Source organism: Phalacrocorax carbo, chromosome Z (assembly GCF_963921805.1).
Source record: "Phalacrocorax carbo chromosome Z, bPhaCar2.1, whole genome shotgun sequence".
NCBI classification, from domain to species: Eukaryota; Metazoa; Chordata; class Aves; order Suliformes; family Phalacrocoracidae; genus Phalacrocorax; species Phalacrocorax carbo.
The window spans coordinates 56,177,035-56,197,828 of record NC_087548.1 but is presented as its reverse complement, the minus strand read 5'-3'; the positions used below and the strand labels follow the sequence as shown (position 1 = coordinate 56,197,828).

At 41.0% G+C, this 20,794-nt stretch overlaps 1 protein-coding gene across 3 annotated transcripts in view; it reads right to left on the bottom strand.

Moving 5' to 3' along the window:
• GNE (glucosamine (UDP-N-acetyl)-2-epimerase/N-acetylmannosamine kinase) overlaps positions 1-20,794 on the bottom strand; it is a 36,126-nt gene that overhangs the window by 2,880 nt on the left and 12,452 nt on the right. For all 3 annotated transcript variants that reach the window (XM_064438546.1, XM_064438547.1, XM_064438548.1), the window contains exons 3-9: positions 18,101-18,552; positions 16,834-16,986; positions 16,157-16,369; positions 15,392-15,479; positions 7,573-7,783; positions 3,950-4,079; positions 694-915 (exon numbers count right to left, since the gene is read on the bottom strand). In XM_064438546.1, the coding sequence (XP_064294616.1) occupies positions 694-915; positions 3,950-4,079; positions 7,573-7,783; positions 15,392-15,479; positions 16,157-16,369; positions 16,834-16,986; positions 18,101-18,552 (1,469 nt within the window). The remainder of the gene's footprint in view (positions 1-693; positions 916-3,949; positions 4,080-7,572; positions 7,784-15,391; positions 15,480-16,156; positions 16,370-16,833; positions 16,987-18,100; positions 18,553-20,794) is intronic.

Sequence of the window (20,794 nt, the reverse complement as noted above, 5' to 3'; positions counted from 1 at the left end):
AGTCTATGGATGGTACTGAACTACTATGACAGATCTTTGAAGCTTGTGAGTCGTGCTCTTTATGCACAAAACTAACCCTTCAAGTGGCCTTAAAATTTTGCATTTCAGAGGCTATGTTTTAATACTGTATTTCAACACCTAAACCTGTTTGCTAAAGAACCAGGATGCTTCAATCCTCAATCCTCTGCTGGCCCTTCCCAAACCCTGGGTGGGATTCATCAGCTAGTTATAATTACCAACCGTTCTAAAGGACTACATATACTTAACAATGGGCAAAAGTTACCCTGCATTTGTATTTGAAATATTACAAGCATCATCTCTCATATTCAGCTGATTATCTTCTAGATACACGTATCCTGATCTGACTTGTATTTCTGCAGCTGGAAGACAATTAAGCTATAAAGCTGAAAAAAAAAGCAAAATTATTCCAGCTACAGTTGCTCAGACTTTCCTTATTTTGAAAAAATGGTTTGCCTGCATAGCTGGATCAGCAGAACTTCTCATTTGCTGGAGTACCTTTTAAGTACCTTAAAAGAAACAAATAAATATAGTAGCAAAAAGATTTTTCGTTTAAGAACCTAATGTATTAGGGTTTTGCAGGCACAGTGGTGGTGTTTATGCCTTTAAGATCAGCTGAGCCTCTGAATGATGGTGCTGGTATTTTGACTCCTGAGTTTCATTGAACATACCCACCTGTACCAGTAATGAGTGTTACAAAATTTTCTATTCCTTTTCCATGACCAAATTTCCTCTCTGCCAGAGCAGCACAGTTTCCATCATTGTCTACCCAAACTGGCAGGTGCAAAGCATCAGATATTGGAGTTCTGAGATCCACAGAGCTCCACTCCTGAATGAGTTTTGTAGAGTGAAGCACAATTCCTTCTCGGGGGTTTACCCGTCCCCCTGTGGAAATACCTAAGTCCCAGAAATACAGGAGAGAAAAATCAAAACTAAATCTGTGTAATACTTAAGTAAAAGATCTGTTTTTCTCTTTGCAGTGACAAGTGTCTTTATTTCTAATACTAGGCTTTGAAACAGAGCATGAAAGTAAAAATTTCTAAGTATTACTGGCAGTGCAACTTCTGACATGTAAAGATAATCCATTGAATTCCACTGATCTAATCACAACGCACCTAGTATCTTAAGGTTAAGTAGATGGGTAATGGTTAGTGTTAGAGTTAATGTTTCTACTTCAGGCAAGATTGCAGCAAATCACTTAATACTTGTGTTTCTTTTTAGACATGTATGAAAGACGTACAACACCAAACTGTACAAAATAAATTGTTAAAACCCTGGAACAATAGAAGTGTCCTGATATTTGCTTTAACTCTCAAGATTTAGAATGACTAAAAATAATCACTGGACTTTAAGTAGTAGTTTCTACTTAAAAATACACTGTTTTCCAGAAAAATCAAGAGCGTGTTCAGAGATTTGTCTACTGAACAGAATAATGGCCAATAATAGGCACTATTAGCCAAACCAGTTTTCTCTAGCTGGAAAGGCTTCCAAAGCTGAGGGACTCTGTCAGGACCTCTGAAAAGTAGGCCACTCTATTATGGAGGTATTTAGCTCTAGACAACAAAATTTGAACATTTTATCTATTATTCTTGTACAGAGATTATATAATTATGTCACTTATCTAAAGATGTTCAGAAAAAAAGGAGTCCCATTGTTAACATTGTAATAGAAAGCAGCACAAAAACTACAAGGTAAGCAGCTGAATTGAACAGTAACGCCGTAAGACCCCCAAAAATCTCACTTTATAGAGAACACATCATCTGAGAACCTGTCAGCAAGTACCTAATAGAAACAACATTCCCAATGTCCATCTGTGAAGGTCTCCCTAGGATTTTAAGAACCAAATGTTTATTACAACAAAACCTTATTCAATACTTAGTTGATAACTCAGCAATAGCTAGTAAAATATGTCTACTTTTTCTAAATGCTGTAATTCTGTCATTGATGTAAATGACTATGGGAATTAGCAGAAGCTATCTGTTCATCCTCTTTTCTCTACTCTCAGCTCCAGAAAGATAACTTAAATACTGCCTAATAGCAGTAAATAGATAGTTCTAACAAGTACCTCTGTGCAACATTTGTGCATAGATCTGGGTCTCCTTTGGTTTAAAATCTGTGTTCTGTAAAAGTAAAAAAAAATTCAGTAACAGCTGCTAGTGTTCTTTGAGCTTGATAGTCTACTTTTCCCTCATTTTCATAAAGCTGTTTTTAATGTAAATGCTTTAAGTGACAGAAAAAAAAAACACCAGCAAAACCCCCCAAACTGAAACTAACTGCAGAGCTGTTGCAATCTAGACTTACTTGATCATCAAGACAAAAAGATGTTGAAAATTATCTTTTTTTTTTCTAGAGTCCTACTTTTTAATCACTCTGCAAACCTGTTTTGTATTAGTGGGAGTTCTTCAATCAATGTTATACTCATGTAACTAGTGTTTTGATTATGACAGCAGTTTATAGGGCTAAAAGGAGGAAAACTTTTTTTTTTCATTGCTTTCTGTTAGTAGCTCTTTCTCCTTATTCATTCCCAATGGTTATTACTTTTACCCTTACCAATGATAGCTGGAAAAATTCCAGTATTACTGATAAAAAGTCCATGATTAAGTCCAGCCCTTCTGCTCAATCTTGCAAAAAATTTCTCCAAAGTTGTAGGAACTCTCCATTTTACGATTATTAGTCTTAGCGAAATGACTAGAATCTAATACATTCATTATTCCCACAGGAATTATACCTCATTCTCTAAAGAGGGCTTCCAGTTTCAGTTAGTGTTCTGATTCAAACTATGAGTCTGAATGAGGCAAAGGGCAGCTAACAAAAATAGGCAAGTAAGAAATTTCTTATTCTGTAGCATGACTTTTCCCCTCATTACTCAGTAATTGAACAGTAAGCAATCAGTCACAGAAGGAAGGGAGATGATGAATAAATCAGAAAGTAATTCTTGTCAAATGACAAATAAAAGGAAAATTTTCTCCCTGATATATAAACCTCTGTAAACCAGTTTATGATTTCATTATCCTTATAAACGTAACTGACTGTAAACTGTACTTAGATACTTGCAATAGTGAATACTCCAGAGTTTGCTATCTTTTCTACAGGAACTACGAGTCTTTCAAGATTTAGCATTTGGACATAATAAAATAACCTGGCATACTTATCCTTATGGATTTGTGTACTTAGTGTTGTTTTGAAAAATACTTTTAAAAGAATTTTGAATTAACTTTTCTTCCTACTGTGTGATTGAAGTAAGTTATGGTCTGGAGGAAACTACTTTTCTTTTGTAGTATCTCTCAGCTAAAATGAGGATTTTAGGTCCTCCTTAAAAATCCAGGACGTATTAATTGACATCTTCATAAATAACTGTAATATCTAAGACCAAAGCTCCCAGTCATCATTAAACTGAAGAAGCCCTGTCTGGTATAAACACACAGTTTAACTTGGAACTCTAATACAGTGTAAGTAAACTGGACATCAACATAAAGGCTGCTTTTGTCTCTGTTAACTGCTAATTTAATCTAACGTTTTCGCCTTCTTAGTCACCCAAATGTAACTGAGGATTCTGCTGCACAGCTGATCCTGGCCATAAAGAAAGGCTTGCAGACAACAGACGAAACTACTCAGCTGCACTTGTTTTAAGAGCTGTTTTGATACACACTAGGCGTGACTCACAATTCTGAGACTGCAGGGAGCTTCAAAATCCACAAAATATATATACCACACGTCAAATATAGTTTATATATAACTTAGCAGATTGTTTTCATGGCTCTAACAGACTGGAGCTTCTCATTTTCACAGACATTTAAAAAAGTTTTTGTGTTAATATAAGACCTCAAACTACTCAAGATCTGTTTTAGAAAGATGTTTTAAATTCATCAGTAGTGATTTCATTTCATGTTGAAAAACTTAGATGAAAAGACAATGTTAGTATTTAACTTACCTACGCCCAAAATTCTGCAGTTCACATTTACTGCCTCTGATGCAGCCTCTACACACATCTTCAGAATTAATTCTAGTCTGTCTTCATAAGTTTTAGGGTTGAGCTGGGTATACTTCTTAACTATTTCCCCCTATAAATTAAAAACAACAAAACATGCCCCATAGAAATGTACATCATGATAAAATTTCAACTTAAACTACAGGTCAGCTTGAAAATGTAGAGTCATAACTTCTCTCTTTTTAAAAAATACGGATGCATGCCTTAGATCTTGGTCCTACAGGCTGTTCTGTGCAAGATTCCTGACAACTCTCGGAGACAAGTTTGCAAGATTAGGCATTACATTCTGCTCCTCTGATCAACCTCCTGTCTGAAATAAAATACATATTTTAAGGAACACATGGATTGTGTAAGGAAAAATCACATGAGCTACTGAAACATTTGTTAGGAGTAAACCATGATACAACAATGCACTTAAGCACAATACTCTGAAGTGTTAAAAAAAAAAAAAAAAAGAACGAGAACAGCAATTTCTAAAAAGGACAGAAAACCCACAGTCCTTGAAGTATAGTTTCCAATTTGGCTACATGGAAGTTTTACATGGTGTCACAGACACTGCCATTTTACCAACAGAAGGAGTCAGTCAGGGAGAAATGCTAGAAATTTCAATGCAAAATTTACTACCCTTTCAGAAGGCACTTTTCTTCTAAGCAATTGTACTTCTGAGTCACTTGAAATATTTCTGGAGTGCTCTCTACTGTGATGTATGTTGTATAAGGGAGGAAGGGTCCAGCAGGAAGGGCTTGTTTTCAACCCTAGAAGTCATGCAGTGGTAATGAAAGAATTCACTATGCGTGCCTGAATCTGGAGGTACTAAGGAACTAACCTTACTAAAATGTTAATATTGCAGGATTAGGCCAGGAAACTGCAGAAGATATGCCACTTAGTGATGCTATTCTCCCTATTATATCCCCAGTACTCTGCAATAGATCTAGGTGAACAGCAGTGTATTAATAAAACTGAGCAAAAAGGAGTAACAAAGACAGTCTATATGCAACATAGCAAGTCATTGTTGCCAAAATAGCTTAGAAAATTTCAAGATGTCAGTGGTTTATTAGAGCCCACCATCTCAGCAACACATCAGCAACAGGGTGTGGGGATTTTTATGATGCTTAGTTTCCTCTTCGTTTTTGGTTTGGAGAGGGAGGGGAATCAGAGGAAGTTATTTTGGAAGACAAGGCTGCAACAAACATTACCAGAAAACACAAAAGCTTTTAAAAGGAGCTTCTGAAAATTCAGTTATTTTCCTTATGAAAAAACTACACCTTCAACTCTGCCATTTCCTGTTAAATGCTTACATCTGTTGTGTAGATTTTATTATGAAAATCTGATCCTTTTCACTTCAACTTGCTAACAGTTCAACATTCATAAATGCTACCTCAAGCTACACTCTGCCAAATGGACAGGGTTTTTTAAAATTCTTTTTTTTCCTGGCTGTGTCCGCAGAAAACGCGGTGTCAATTTTACTTCTAAAAAAATTACACTTATAAAAGTTTTCTTGAAGACCTTGAAGATCTGCTAGACATCTCCTTTTAAATGAATTCAAAAATTCTGGACTGGATCAGGTCAATTTACATAGCCCTTCATCTTTCTGCAGGCAACTTACTTTTCTTTCTGGGTAACTATGTCTAATTGATCTAGTTATCTGGAAGTATGCAGTGTAACAGTAGGAGTAATTGTCCAATACTTTTGAGAATAAAAGTCAAAGACTTCTCAACATGAGTTTTATTCACATCTTTAAAGTGCTGCAGAATTCAGAACTTTTACGGGTTCCTCCCCCCACCCCCCCACCCCAAACAGGAATATGGGTATCTGAATGAGTTAAAATGCTTCAGTTCTAACTATCATTTATCAGCATGCATAAGAATTATTTCAAATATTTTTACACCATCACCAACTAATTTTTATTCCGTAAGCTTGAGGCGCTCAGGTTTATGTAGAAATTTTGTGGGTTTTTATATTGATCTGGATAATCAGCTTGTTTTGCTATATGATGCCTTTGCAAGTGATCTGGCACCAGATATACTGATGCCATTTTGGTAGCCTCACTTGCTGCTTTTTAAGACTGAAGTTTTTGTTGTCTACCAAGTAATGAACTTTCATTTTCCTATGTTAGCTGTCAAACATTTGTAATATGTTGTCTGTGGTAGAGCTATACAAGCAGTGGATACTGATTAGTGCTATGACACAGGCAAGGGAAAGCCTCCTACTGTGCCATTACCAGAGAAATGGGGTGAGAAACTTCTAAGCATGGAGACCATTAAATCACACAGTATCCCTAAGCCTGAACATCTCTCCATACAGCCTTTACAAAGCAGTAACTTCAAGCCTATTTCAAATGGGTTACTTCTACAGGAAGAGAGGCAATTCAGACTCAAAACTCAATCTTTAAAGTCTCTAAGAATTCTTGTGTATGTATCAAATTCTACATACTCTGATGACAGTATTAAACCATCAAGTACCCCTTTTCATACATCAAAGGAGAGAGTCAAAACACACACACAAAAAACCAAAAACCCTATTAGGAATTTTTGATGATCATCATACAACTTAAATACACTATCCTTTTCCAATGCAAGATCAACAAACTACTATTTCAGCAACAGAGACACCATACCTTTCCAGACTATCTCTTCCAGCTTCTCTTGCATTGACTGCTATGCTGCATAATACGAAAAAGTTTAAAATAATTGTCCCTTCTGCTATATTGATACTTTACTACTTGTTCATGCACAAGCAGATCTGATTTTTCTCTTCATGGAAGAGGCTCGTACATATCTGAAGGCTTTTTTTTTTCTTTTCTTCCCAGTTTCTTCTTCTCTAGATGAAACAATTCTAGTTTCTTCAACTGTTCCCTGTTTTCCATGTCTGTAATAATTAATGATTTTCTCCTGATTCTCTCTCCAATTGGTCTCCATCTCTGTGGTGTGATGCATTACAGTGAACACTGTTCCAGCTGAGGCATGGTACTGTCTTACTGATTATACTTCCATTCAGGAAGATACTGAGGATTTTTCATTACTGGCTGTTCTTCTCTTGATAGAAGAGATGCAAAATTCTGTATCCTGAACCCATACACCATGAACCCACCACTTTTCCTCTGTAAATTGCTTTGCTAGATGCTGGTTTTTGCTCAAAATGGTTCTGTGTGTCCATCACATGCCTGTCTAAGGCACTGAGGAAGAAAAAAGACTACTGTTGGAGCCTTTCCCTTTTTTGCTGCACATATAAAAAGTTGCAGGGTGAATCAAGTCACCTTCTACAGGGAACCAACACATATAAAAGTTGTCCTGCTCTTTGAGGTCTGTATGACTTCCCAGAGAGAGGGAGCAGCCAGGACTATGCACAACCTTAGAAGAGCAAACCAGAAGGCAAATTTTATCAAGTTTGTATGAGAGGAGCAAAAAATGAGGGAAAATATACTTTACCCCTCTACATCAAAAGCCAGTAGGACTCCTTTGTTTTGGAGCTCTTCTGCATCATAAGCCCATATCCCCACTGTAGGAACAAAACCAGAAAGCCCAATGGAGTTTGCAGAATATCCAAAAGCACAACAGACTATTTACCTTCATACTGACAATTGCTACTCGGAGATTTGTTCCACCTAGATCCACAGCCAGAGCACTCTGTGTCTCTAGAATATGGTCAATATCTTGAGAGATATTATCTTTGACAGGAGGAAAACAGAATTTCTTTTGCAATGGCTCTTTGAGGTCAATAGATTTGAGGAACTTCAAAATCCTTGGAACAGCATTACCATCTCCATATATTTTTGAGCTATAATATGAAAAAGAAAAATCAATTTAATTGGAAACAACACTGCAAACTATAAAGTTCTTCGTATGACAGAAGGCTGTAACTCTTGTCATTACAAAATTATGATATGGCTACTATGACAATACTGCAGCTCACACTACTCGATTCTGTCATCGGATATGGTAGATAGTGTCAGTAGTCTGAAGATCACACAATGGATTATGCAAGTCGGGCGTTAGCTCTGTTTTGGAATACTAAACATGGAATGTAGAAAACTGGACAGCTAATGATGCCCCCCAAAATTTAAGAGTTTAATGAAAGGACCCACCTAATAAAGTTCTAAAATTATGGAAAGTTGGCGTATGTCCTTTATGTCCAGACAAGATGTACTTATCACACAGATGACAACTATATAATAATAAATTGTACATTCATGTAAGATTGCAACATGTAAGTCTGGTTTTGAAATATCATACATGGTGTCAGACATTTCATATTACAGAATTCAGTTCTGTTACTCTACTGAGGTTCTTAAGAAACACATTTTTGATTTTTGCCCTTAATTAGACAAACATTATCTCTTGCAGTTTGTAAGAACTTATGCATTAAACAACTGAGGGCCAATACTGGACAGCTGAAGAATAACAAAAAGCATCTTGCTATAATCCTGCAGCTCCCCTGAAAGCTTGCACTCAGGACTTGCTACGTATCATGCCTGAAAGTCAATCCAGCTATAAAGTAGCTGGATGTGTGTCCTTGAGGCACAAATCAGAGGTAGTGTGCTGGTTTTGGCTGAGAAAGAGTAGCCAGGGACCTTTCCATCTTCCCGCGCTCTGCCACGTGGGCAGGAGGCTGGGAGGGGCGGGGCCACAGCCAAGGCAGCTGACCCCGACTGGCCAATGGGATGTTCATTCCGTACCATGTGATGCCACAACCATTAACGCCATGCCCATTAATGGGGGCAGTCAGTGCACAGAGGGGTGGTTGTGCCTTGGGGATTGGTGGCGTTGGGCTGGTGAGTGGCTGCATCAGGTGCGGTTTGTTTCTGTTTCTCATTTCCTCCTTCCCCCCACTCCAGGTTTCATGCCTGTCTCATTGTTTTCCTTTTCATTGCATTATTGTTGTTGTTGTTATTTTAATTATTAATCTGTTCTTATCTCAACCCATGAGCTTTCTCACTTCCACCCTTCCGATTCTCCCCTCCCATCCCACCGTGGGGCAGTGAGTAAGTGGCTGTGTGGGGCTGAGTTGTTAGCTGGGGCTACACCACAACAGTCTCTTTTGGTGCCTAAACCGAGGCTCAGAAGGTTTGAGACAATAACAACTGCTGGTCACAGCCCCATGTTCTTGTTTTTGCAGTTCGTGTTAAAGATTGGTGTGGTTTGTTTAGTCTGCTGTGTTCTGCCGTGATTAGTGATGTTTTGTCTAAGAGATTTGTTACACAAACACTGGTTTTCAGCTTTATCTGGTATTTGGGGTTTTTGCTGAAACAGTTACTGTACTTTGGAAACCAAATTGAGGCAATTAGCAATGATACCTCCTCCTCTGAGAGATTTTATATAGAGGAAATACAGAATCGCATCTTTGTAACTTTTTCCTATGATGTCTCCACCTTTATTGCAACAACCTTTTTGTATCCTAAACATCCTTGGGTAGTTAAGATATACTTATTGTTAGTTTTTGGGCATGTTGTTTTGGTTTTAACTGAAGTTAGAAAGCAACTTAAGAATATCACCCAGAGATCTGCCCCAAGGCTTGATAGTTACGAGTGTCAGGGCATGTGGGATAGCATGGGCAAATGCCTAAGGCAGTGGGCACCCCCAGTGTTTTGGAGCTTTACCCCTGAACAAGCGCAGAATCCTGAAAAACTAGTAGAATATTTGGAGAAAGTATGTTGCTACGCTGGGAACTCCAGAGAGACACAGATACCTGCAACGTGCTGGGGCCTGGCCCATGCGTACCGAGCCCTGCTCAACAGTATTCAGTGCTCCCAAGGGGAAGAGATGGTCTCTGGATTGAAAGACAAAGCGACAGGCACTGCGGCCACTCCACCCCCAGGACAAGCACTGCAGCTGAATCAGAGAATCAACCCATGCCAGTATCAGTTGCCTCTATACACAAGAAAAAATCTTGGAAGTGGAAGTCAGCTTGTTCAGAAAGGGATGAGGAAGAAGCAGGGCCATAATGAGAAGAGGAGGAAGAAGTCATAAATGAAACTAAGACCACCTGATCCCTGTCCTTGAGTGAGTTGTGAGATATGCGAAAAGATTTCAGACATTGTCTAGGGGAACAAATTGCCACCTGGCTGCTCCAATGCTGGGATAACAGGGCCAGTAGCCTGGAATTAGAGGGAAAAGAAGCCAAACAACTGGGATCCCTTTCTAGGGAAGGGGGCATTGACATAGAAATTGGAAAAGGGAAACAAGCCCTCAGCCTCTGAAGGCAACTCCTGTCCAGAGTGAGGGAAAGGTACCCCTTCAAAGATGTTACATATCGCCCAGGAAAATGGACAACCATTGAGAAAGGCATCCAGTATCTAAGGGAATTAGCTGTGTTTGAGGTGATTTATGGTGACCTGGACGATCAACGATCATCCAAAGATCCAGATGAAGCCGAGAGCACGTGACCCATGTGGCAGAAGTTTGTACGGAGCACATCATCCTCATATGCAAACTCATTGGCAGTAGTGTCCTGGAGAGGGACGAGGCATGAACAGTGGCAGAGGTGATCGACAGACTCCGAGATTACAAAGCAAGTATCTCTTCCTCCCTTGTATCTGCTGTGGTGAAACTGTTCAAAGAGGTCCAGCAACTCAAAGAAGCTACGTCCTGCTCCCCGCCTCTACAGAGTAGTGTCTCAGCTGTTAGGAATAAGCATCCTTTGGCTCAAAGGAGGGGATACACACCACGGGCCACCCTATGGTTCTACCTGTGTGACCATGGAGAGGACATGATGAGGTGGGATGGCAAGCCTACCTCGACCCTACAGACACGAGTACATGAACTGCAAGGAAGAACAGTCACTCAGGGAGGCTCTTCCAGGAAAGCTGCTGCTCCAGTTTCCAGTGAGCAGTTCCCCAGACAGAGGAGCAGAAGCACTGATTTTATTTCTAAGCTTAATAGAGACTCTTGACTCATATTTACAGGAGGCGAGTTGTGACTGCCATGATCAAGACAAGAGGGGCCCTGCCTCCAACCAGGTGGAGGAAAGGGACAACTGGGTTTACTGGACTGTGTGGATTTATGGCCTGGCATGTCCGACCCACAGGAGTATAAAGCTTTAGTGGACACCGGCGCACAGTGCACCTTAATGCCATCAAACTATATAGGGGCAGAACCCATCAGCATTGCTGGAGTGACAGGGGGACCCCAAGAGCTAACTGTATTGGAGGCCAAAGTGAGCCTCACTGGGAATGAGTGGCAAAAGCACCCCATCGTGACTGGCCCCGAGGCTCTGTGCATCCTTGGCATAGACTACCTCAGGAGAGGGTATTTCAAGGACCCAAAAGGGTACAAGTGGGCTTTTGGTGTAGCTGCCTTGGAGATGGAGGAAATTAAACAGCTGTCTACCTTGCCTGGCCTCTCTCAAAGGACCCTTCTGTTGTGGGGTTGCTGAGGGTCAAAGAACAACAGGTGCTGATTGCCACCACAACAGTGCACCAGCGGCTATATCGCACCAACCAAGACTCCCTGATTCCCATCCATGAGCTCATTCACCGACTGAAGAGCCAAGGAGTGATCAGTAAGACCCGCTCACCCTTTAACAGTCCTATATGGCCAGTGCGGAAGTCTAATGGAGAGTGGAGGCTAACAGTAGACTATCGTGGCCTGAATGAAGTCACTCCACCGTTGACTGCTGCTGTGCCAGACATGCTAGAACTTCAATACGAACTGGAGTCAAAGGCAGCCAAGTGGTATGCCACAACTGATATCGCTAATGCATTCTTCTCAATCCCTCTGGCAGCAGAGCGCAGGCCACAGTTTGCTTTCACTTGGAGGGGTGTCCAGTACACCTGGAATCAGCTGCCCCAGGGGTGGAAGCACAGCCCTGCCACTTGCCATGGACCAATTCAGAAGCAGCTCCAGAACACCTTCAGGACATTGATGACATCATCGTGTGGGGCAACACAGCAGAAGAAGTTCTTGAGAAAGGAGAGAAAATAGTCCAAATCCTGAAAGCTGGTTCTGCCACAAAGCAAAGTAAGGTGAAGGGACCCGCACAAGGGATCCAGTTCTTAGGAATAAAATGGCAAGATGGACGTCGTTAGATCGCAATGGATGTGATCAACAAAATAGCAGCCATGTCTCCACCAACTAGCACAAAGGAAACACAAGCTTTTATAGGTGTTGTGGTTTTTTGGAGAATGCATATACCAAATTACAGTATGATCATAAGCCCTCTCTCTCAAGTGACCCAGAAGAAGAATGATTTCGAATGGGGCCCTGAGCAACAAGAAGCCTTTGAACAGGTTAAACAGGAGATAGTTCATGCAGTAGCTCTTGGGCCAGTCTGGGCAGGACAAGATGTAAAAAGCATGCTCTACACCGCAGCCAGGGAGAATGGCCCTACTTGGAGCCTCTGGCAGAAAGCGCCAGGGGAGACCTGAGGTCGACCCCTGGGGTTTTGGAGTTGGGGATACAGGGGGTCCAAAGCCTGCTATACTCCAACTGAAAAAGATATATTGGCAGCATATGAAGGGGTTCGAGCTGCTTCAGAAGTGGTTGGTACTGAGGCACAGTTGCTCCTGGGACCCCGACTGCCGGTGCTGGGCTGGATGTTCAAAGGAAACGTCCCCTCTACCCATCATGCAACTGGTGCTACATGGAGTAAATGGGTTGCGCTGATCTCCCAGCTGGCTCGAGTAGGAAACCCCAGTCGCCCAGGAATCTTGGAAGTGATCATGGACTGGCCAGAAGGCAAAGACTTTGGATTATCACCAGAGGAGGTGACACGTGCTGAAGAAGCCCCACTCTATAACAAACTGTCAGAAAATGAGAAGTAATACACCCTGTTCACTGATGGGGCCAGTTGTCTTGTGGGGAAGCACCGGAGATGGAAGGCTGCTGTATGGAGTCCTACACAACAAGTCACAGAAACTGCTGAAGGAGAAGGTGAATCGAGCCATTTTGCAGAGGTAAAGGCCATCCAGCTGGCCTTAGACATCGCTGAACAGGAAAAGTGGCCAGTGCTCTGTCTCTGTGCTGACTCATGGATGGTGGCAAATGCCCTGTGGGGATGGTTACAGCAACAGAGGCAAAGCAACTGGCAGCGCAGAGGGAAACCCATCTGGGCTGCCTCATTGTGGCAAGATATTGCTGCCCAGGTAGAGAACCTGGTTGTGAAAGTATGTCAGGTGGATGCTCACGTCCCCAGAAGTTGGGCCACTGAAGAACATCGAAACAACCAGCAGGTAGATCAGGCTGCCAAGATTGAAGTGGCTGAGGGGGATCTGGACTGGCAACATAAGGGTGAATTATTTCTAGCTCGGTAGGCCCATGACACCTCAGGCCATCAAGGGAGAGATGCAACATACAGGTGGGCTCGTGATCGAGGGGTGGACTTGACCATGGATGTTATTGCACAGGTTATCCATGAATGTGAAACCTGCGCTGCAATCAAGCAAGTGAAGCGGGTAAAGCCTCTGTGGTGTGGGGGACGATGGCTGAAATATAAATATGGGGAGGCCTGGCAAATTGGCTATATCACACTGCCACAAACCCACCAAGGCAAGCACCATGTGCCTACAATAGTGGAAGCAACCACCACCTGGCTGGAAACGTATCCTGTGGTGGCCCCATGCCACCACCCAGAACACTATCCTGGGCTTGGAAAAACAAGTCCTGTGGCGACATGGCACCCCAGAGAGAATTGAGTTAGGCAACAGGGCTCACTTCCAAAACAACCTCATAGGCACCTGGGCCAAAGGACACAGCATTGAGTGGGTGTATCATGTCCCCTATCATGCACCAGCCTCTAAGAAAGTCAAAAGATACAACGGACTATTAAAAACTACACTGAGAGCAATGGGGGGGTGCAATATTTAAACACTGGGATACACATTTAGCAAAAGCCACCTGGTTAGTCAACACGAGGGGATCTGCCAATCAAGCTGGCCCTGCCGAGTCAGAACACTTACGTGCTGTGAAAGGAGATTGAGTCCCTGTAGTACACGTAAAAAGTATGCTGGGGAAAACAGTCTGGGTTCTTCCTGCCTCAGGCAAAGGCAAACCCATTCGTGGGATTGCTTTTGCTCGAGGGCCTGGGTGCACTTGGTGGGTGATGCGGGAGGATGGAGAAATCCGATGTGTGCCTCAAGGGGATTTGATTTTGGGCAAAAACAGTCAATGAACTGAATGGCACAATGCGAACTGCTATGTAATAGTGTATGTCATCTCTTCTGTGGTTGCTGTATGCCATATCAATGATATCATAGTACAAATCTCCCAATTCATGAAAGATGAACTTTGATGAAACAAGTAAAGTGCAGCAGTGATGGAACGATGACTGACTCGGTATGCAGCAACCCAACACCACACACACCATCTCGCCTACCCTGAAAGACGGATACAGCAGATGGAGCCCAGAGTCATGGACTGGGTGAACTCAGTGGACATTTTTATTGACAGTTTACAGGGAAGGTCCATAGACTAAGGGAATGATGTCTGTGTATTATGTTAAAGGATGGGAAGGGGAGGGGTGGTGGTTGGTAAGGTTGTATTGGATGGTATGGGACCCGGGCATGGTGTAAATGGTATGGAATAAGGGGTGGAGAATGTGCTAGTTTTGGCTGAGACAGAGTTAATTCTCCTCCATGAGATGCCTGTACTAGTCAGGGACCTTTCCAGCCTCCTGTGCTCTGCCAGGTGGGCAGGAGGCTGGGAGGGGCGGGGCCACAGCCAAGACAACTGGTCAATGAGATATTCATTCCATACCCTGTGAGGCCATGACCAGTACATTAATGGGGGCAGTTGGCACATGGAGGAGGGGTGGTGGTTGCAACTCGGGGACTGGCGGTGTCAGGTGGTGAGCGGCTGTGTCATGTGCGGTTTGTTTTGGCTGTTCATTTCCCCTAGCCCCAGCCCCGGTTTCACGCCCTTCTCGTTTTCCTTTCCATTGCATTATTGTTGCTGTTATTGTTGTTTTTGTTTTAACTATTAAACTGTTCTTATCCCAACCCACGAGCTTTACCCTTCTGATTCTCTCCCCCATCCTGCCAGTGGGGGAGTGAGCGAGCGGCTGTGTGGGGCTGAGTTGCCAGCTAAACCGCAACAGGTAGGCAGATAGGATGTCCTCCCCCATGCTGCTCTTATGGAACAAGCTCTCTTTCTTAATCATGCCAGTTTAAACTAACATGAATTTTGTCCCTTGACTTTCTGTTGGATGTCAAATTACTATTTACTAGTTATATCAAAACATTACTAGTAACATTTTTCTCTACAAATACTAATGTGAATATTGGACATTGCACTAGATTCTGAATGAAGCATGTGAAATGAAAAATAATTTGTAACCTCAGACTAGTGCGTTAAAAGCCCTGCAACCAAATACGAAGTCCCTTCAGGACTAAACGCTTTTTACTCTACTGCTTTAACCTCCCCTTGAAAGAAGCAAGATGAATGTACTTATTACCATGGATACTGTTTACCAAACTGCAGCTGTAGGGCATGCAGAATCTTATCCTGTGTATCAGCATCACGAACATGAAGAACATTTTCACCTAGATGACAAAAGTTAACATAATAGGCCAGGTGAGCTCCTCGAATTACATTAGAGGTTAAAAACTGCTTTAGAAATGAAGAAATTATTATTTTTGTTTCCAATGAGCAGGAAAGACTCCAGCCAGATTGACATCACTCTTCAGATATATGCTTTCCCCTTGCTCCCAATAAATCAATGGTGACTCCTATGATATGCTGTCATGCATTACAAAACACTAGAGAACAGAGTGTAGTAGCTTTCAACAGAATTCTATTATTAAATTTAAAATGCACAAATAAAAACATGGGGCTATTTGTGTTGTATCTGGGTGTCTGTGAAATACCACTTCCTGAAGTGGTGAAGAGTTCGTATTAAAATTTCACTTTAAAAAAAATAGATGTCAAACATCAAACTAGCTATAAAGGAAAATAATTAACCGCCTATTCTGCTAAATGGAATCCACTGCAAATGGAGATATACTTTAACTTGTCTATATATAAAAGCCTCATTATCTTAAAACACACAAGCAGCACTAACACGATACAGGAAGAGCCAGCAAAGCTTTACAATGGATCAAAAATTATGTTGTGCTGATATTGTAAGATGGCCTCTTGTCAAGCATTCTTTGACTTTATCCTGTGGAACAAAAAAACCTCAGAACCCTGAGGAAATTGAAGTAGTTAAACAAACATGTACCTGTTTCTCTTCCTGTCTGACGTGTCCCCAGGTTGATGACAGGTGTACCAAATGCTCCCACCTCTCTGACACCACAACTGCTGTTGCCAATCATACAACCAGCATGAGCAACTAGCTGAATGAACTGGTCAAATGGGACATGCTTCACTGCACGAAAATTGGGATGATGTTCAATGCCCTTCTTCCTCATCACCCGAACCATCTCTTTGCTTCCTACAGAAAAACAAGAGGTAGCATAAATTATTCAAGTTCTATTGTTAAACTGAAAGTCCAAACATGCAAAGGAAGTAATAGCTGTTCATTGAGTTGCCAGCTCTGAGTTGTTTTTGTTCCCTTTTATCCTCCCAGTATAAGTCGCAGAGCTGGGCATGTAAGCCTAATTTTGATCCCAAAATCAACTGCAAAAGCATTTTTGTAGTTTTTAGTTTCTTTAAGAGGCACTAATATTGCTTCTATATGTCACATGGTTTCCCTTCATCTTCTTCCCCACAATGAAAAGCTGAAATGTCCTCCAGCAATGTGCACATGGAGCTGCAGCAGATGCACACTTGATGCTGAAACCATCCAGCTATTTCCATCTGGCTGGAGGGTCTGGGATAAAAGCACTCCATAAGAACCAATGTATGCTTTAAAGACAATCTGTTATGTGTTCCTCTGCATGAAGGTATTTTACTCACCTGCGTCCACATTAGGGAATAGAACAAGTGTTCTCTTGTTGAAGGAGATGAGTGCATCTAGTGTCAGCTCAAACATCTTTATGGAATGTTTAATATCTGTGGTTACAGGATGTTGCAGAGCAACTATATAATCTCTTGTTTTGACATCTTCACCTGTCCAAATGGAGCCCAAGAAGTTTTTCTTATTGGCATAGAATAATAAGAGGATATACTTTTGAAACTACCAGTGTGAAAGCCTCAACAGTCAAGGCACTGAATGGGATATCTAACACATAAATTTCAATGCTACAATAAAACTCAAGGGAGTACCAGGATGATCTAGCTTGTTATTTGCCTCTCTAAGCAAGTCTTGTAACTTTAGGGACCATTATCTAAACCCCAACAAACTGTTAACTTGCAGGCTGACATCTAAAGCTTTGCAGACCAGGGTCAAGAGCCTATTTTCACACCTGTGTAAATCTGGAATAACATGAAAGCCCTGAAGCTGCTCAGGTTTTCTGTCAGTTCTCCACCCTCAAGCAAAGACTTCACTCCCATTGCTTTAAAAAAGTCAGTCATGCTTGTTTTAGTGTATTTGATAAAAAAAGTTTACCTGCAAAATATTCACCTACTGGTCTATGCATATTCCAGCTTCTAACTACACAGGTTAATGTGACATATAGGAGATTGCTTTGTAAAAATAAAAAGTAACACAAACCCCACAGTTTACAGGAATTATTTGTAAGTAAATGAACATGAAACACCAAAAGCCTTTGGCATGTTGCCCTGTTGCAGTACATTCCCCAAAAGAATGTTCATAATATAAGTTCCCTCTGATTTTTTGATTAGCCCTGAATAGCTCTGATTCTATTAAAATACATCCTTTACATGAAAATAACTGTTCACGTGAGGCTATTGTTTTTAAATTGTTCAGCTCAGAAAAATTACCCATTTAAGGAATAATGGTTTTTTATTTGGCAAAAGGACTGGATGTGTTTACTAGGACAGATTTGTAGCTTTCCAGCTGCACATGGTAAAACACAGATCAAAAGAAAATTTAGAAAGAAAGAAATACTAGACACTACTACTAAACACACTAATTTTTTGAGAAGAAGCTACTTGATAATCATCTGCAATTAAGCAAATTTAAACTTACTAGCAAGAAGTCCATCTGTTTCTTTCCTGTACTTTTCTCAGAGCCACTGGTCAACAGATCCCACAGACTGATAACCTACTGAGTTTGTCTACTGTTGAAAGGTGTGAAAAACATAAAAAGTGGACTGCTCACCTATCCACATGCGTATAATACTCATGTAGTCCTTATTTTTGGCAGAGAGAAGCTTGTCATATGAGGGACAGCCTGCTAAAAGGATGCGGTCATGGTCTTCACACATGGCTATCAAATGTTGTTCTGCACTCCTTGTGCAGCACACGTGGTAATGGGCCAGTTTGGTTATAGCGTGTCTGATAGAGTCATCAATGGTCCCACTGACTTCCCCACCTTCAATGTGAAGAATGCGAATATTCATCAGGGCCGCAGATGTGGCCAGGGCCAAAGCATCAAATCTGTCCCCGTGAACTATCATTATGTCAGGTTTCAGGCGGTTCAGGACATCTGGTAACTTCACTAATGCAAGGCCCACTGACTCCACCATAGCTGCCTCATCCTCCCCTCTCACAATGGTGTGCAATCTTGTATGAATATCGAAGTCATCTTGTTCAATCATACGATAGGTATTACTGAAGGTAAGACAAAAAGGATTACACGTAAATACAACTTGGTTTTATGGCAACATAGTGTGACATAATTGCATATTAGAATAGTCGTACTGGGTTTGAACAAAGGCCTGCTTATCGCATCTCCTTCATTGAGGATCTAGTTTCCAAGACTTTAATAGAATGTCCTCATCCTTATGAATATCTTCCCTCATATTCCAAGCATGAAGTTTTTCTAGACACCTTTAACGAGGAGCCTTGCTGAACATTTTCCGGAAACCCTCAGAAATCAAACTCTCTGCTTGTGTGTTTGCAGAGACTTCCAGAGAATAGATATGGCATGATTTCCTTTCAGGAAAGGTATTTTGACCCCTCACCATATATCAACTCTGCTGGACAAACGTATAAATACAACAGATACGATGCAAAGCTTTATGTTTCTTTTATGTTCAAGGAAAACATCTAGCAGATAGCATCCTTTTTTCAGATTCTCTATTTGAGTTGCATCAAGACTTATATAATCTCAGACTTAAGGTCTTAAGTTCAAAGGAAACAGGCTTCCACACTAAAGAAAAAAGTTCTTCCACACATAATACCAGCTTCATTCCATATTGAGAAAGTTAAACCATTCCTTGAATACTGAGAATTGTTACTGTTTACAGTTACATATCTGAAATATGAAAGACCATACAGCTGTCTGTATAAGACTACTTGTCTGTCACATTCACTAAACCTGACCTAAGTAGTCTGCAGGCTCTGACTGGAATAAGAAAGAAAAAACCCAGAAGTTATCCAGTTTTGTCTTCAACACATTCACTGTCTTATTCAAAGGATTACACTTTTAAACTGATTTGAATCAGAGTTAATTTTAATTAAATCTGCTACTCACATTCTGCAAACGAATATCTCATGATCTGCAAGCTCAGCTAAGATAGCAAAGACTTCATAAAGTGCTGCAGCTCAGGTAAAGAAACAATCTCCATCCTGCGTAACTGAAGAAAATCCTATCTATCTACTCAATTCTGCTTACTGCTGTAACAACGGGATATATTCCTACAAGTAACTTGTCAGGTAATTTGTTTTTTTAAAAAGCACGAAAATGCTTTTCGTGTAACTGAGTGAAGCAGCTCAGATTTTTATAGCATAAACTGGATTACATTTCCAACTCATTTCACAATCACCCTTCATAGACCTGTCTTTTTCCCTACTATGTACATTTATTTCAAAAAGCTTTCTTCTCTTTTCTTCTGTATTCTTTCCTTTCTGAAAGGTCAAAATCTAGGGAATAAACAAGACTGCAGTGTTGGTGTTTGTTTCTTTTACTGTCATCCAAATGTTTCCGTAAGAAACATTTCACAAGATCATCATCCTCTGAGTTCTGCTAATGTCAAATACCCTACTCAAATCACTGGAACACACATCTTTTGAGAACCCACTAATTCTCTGGGATCCCCCAGATTAAGGAGTGCAGGGCTAGGTCCTGACAAAAAACCTATGCAGTACCAGCATTTAAGAATACTTATAACAAAGCAACTAACAGAAACATTTGAGAGACCAAAATCTCTATTGCTTTGGGGATTACAAACCATTTACGAGAGAGAGACAGGTGTTAAATACCTTGAAATTGGAAAAGTAGCATTTCATATTACTTTGCACATGTCTTGCAGACAGCAAAGGCTTCAGGACTACAGAAAAACCAGGACCATGTTTCTCCTCCTCAGCAAATGAATTGGGATTACCTTATTGCTCCAGTCAGACAGGATGCAGTTCAACATGCTAACCTGGCACAAGTTTGATTGGGTTATTTGTTGGTTTGGTTTTTTTTTTTTTTAATCAGGTTAGTTTTGTGGTGTTGAATTCACCTTGCCATGTCAGGCTATTAGATGGAAACAATGTCCAGTACACAGCAAGGAACAGAGCACTATACTGAGAATGGGCAGCAGTCTTAGTAGTTTGAGACAATACAACTTCCTCACACCCTAAGTTATAAAGTGCCAACATATCTTGTTGGAAAGCACAAAAAGTGTCTTTACTTGAAGTTATGCATCACATTTCTAAAAGCTCAACAATGCTGATACGCTGCAAGCCTTACGCTGAAGTCTGATTTTGACTTGTGAAGTGTGTTTTTTCCTATCTATTTCACTTACTGGGCCCAATCTGGTAAATGCAGTCTGCAAAAAACAGCCTGAGCAAAACCAACCCAACAATAACCACAACCTCAGCAAGAACATGCATGCTGTTCTTTCTGCCTTTTCTCCAGCAAACA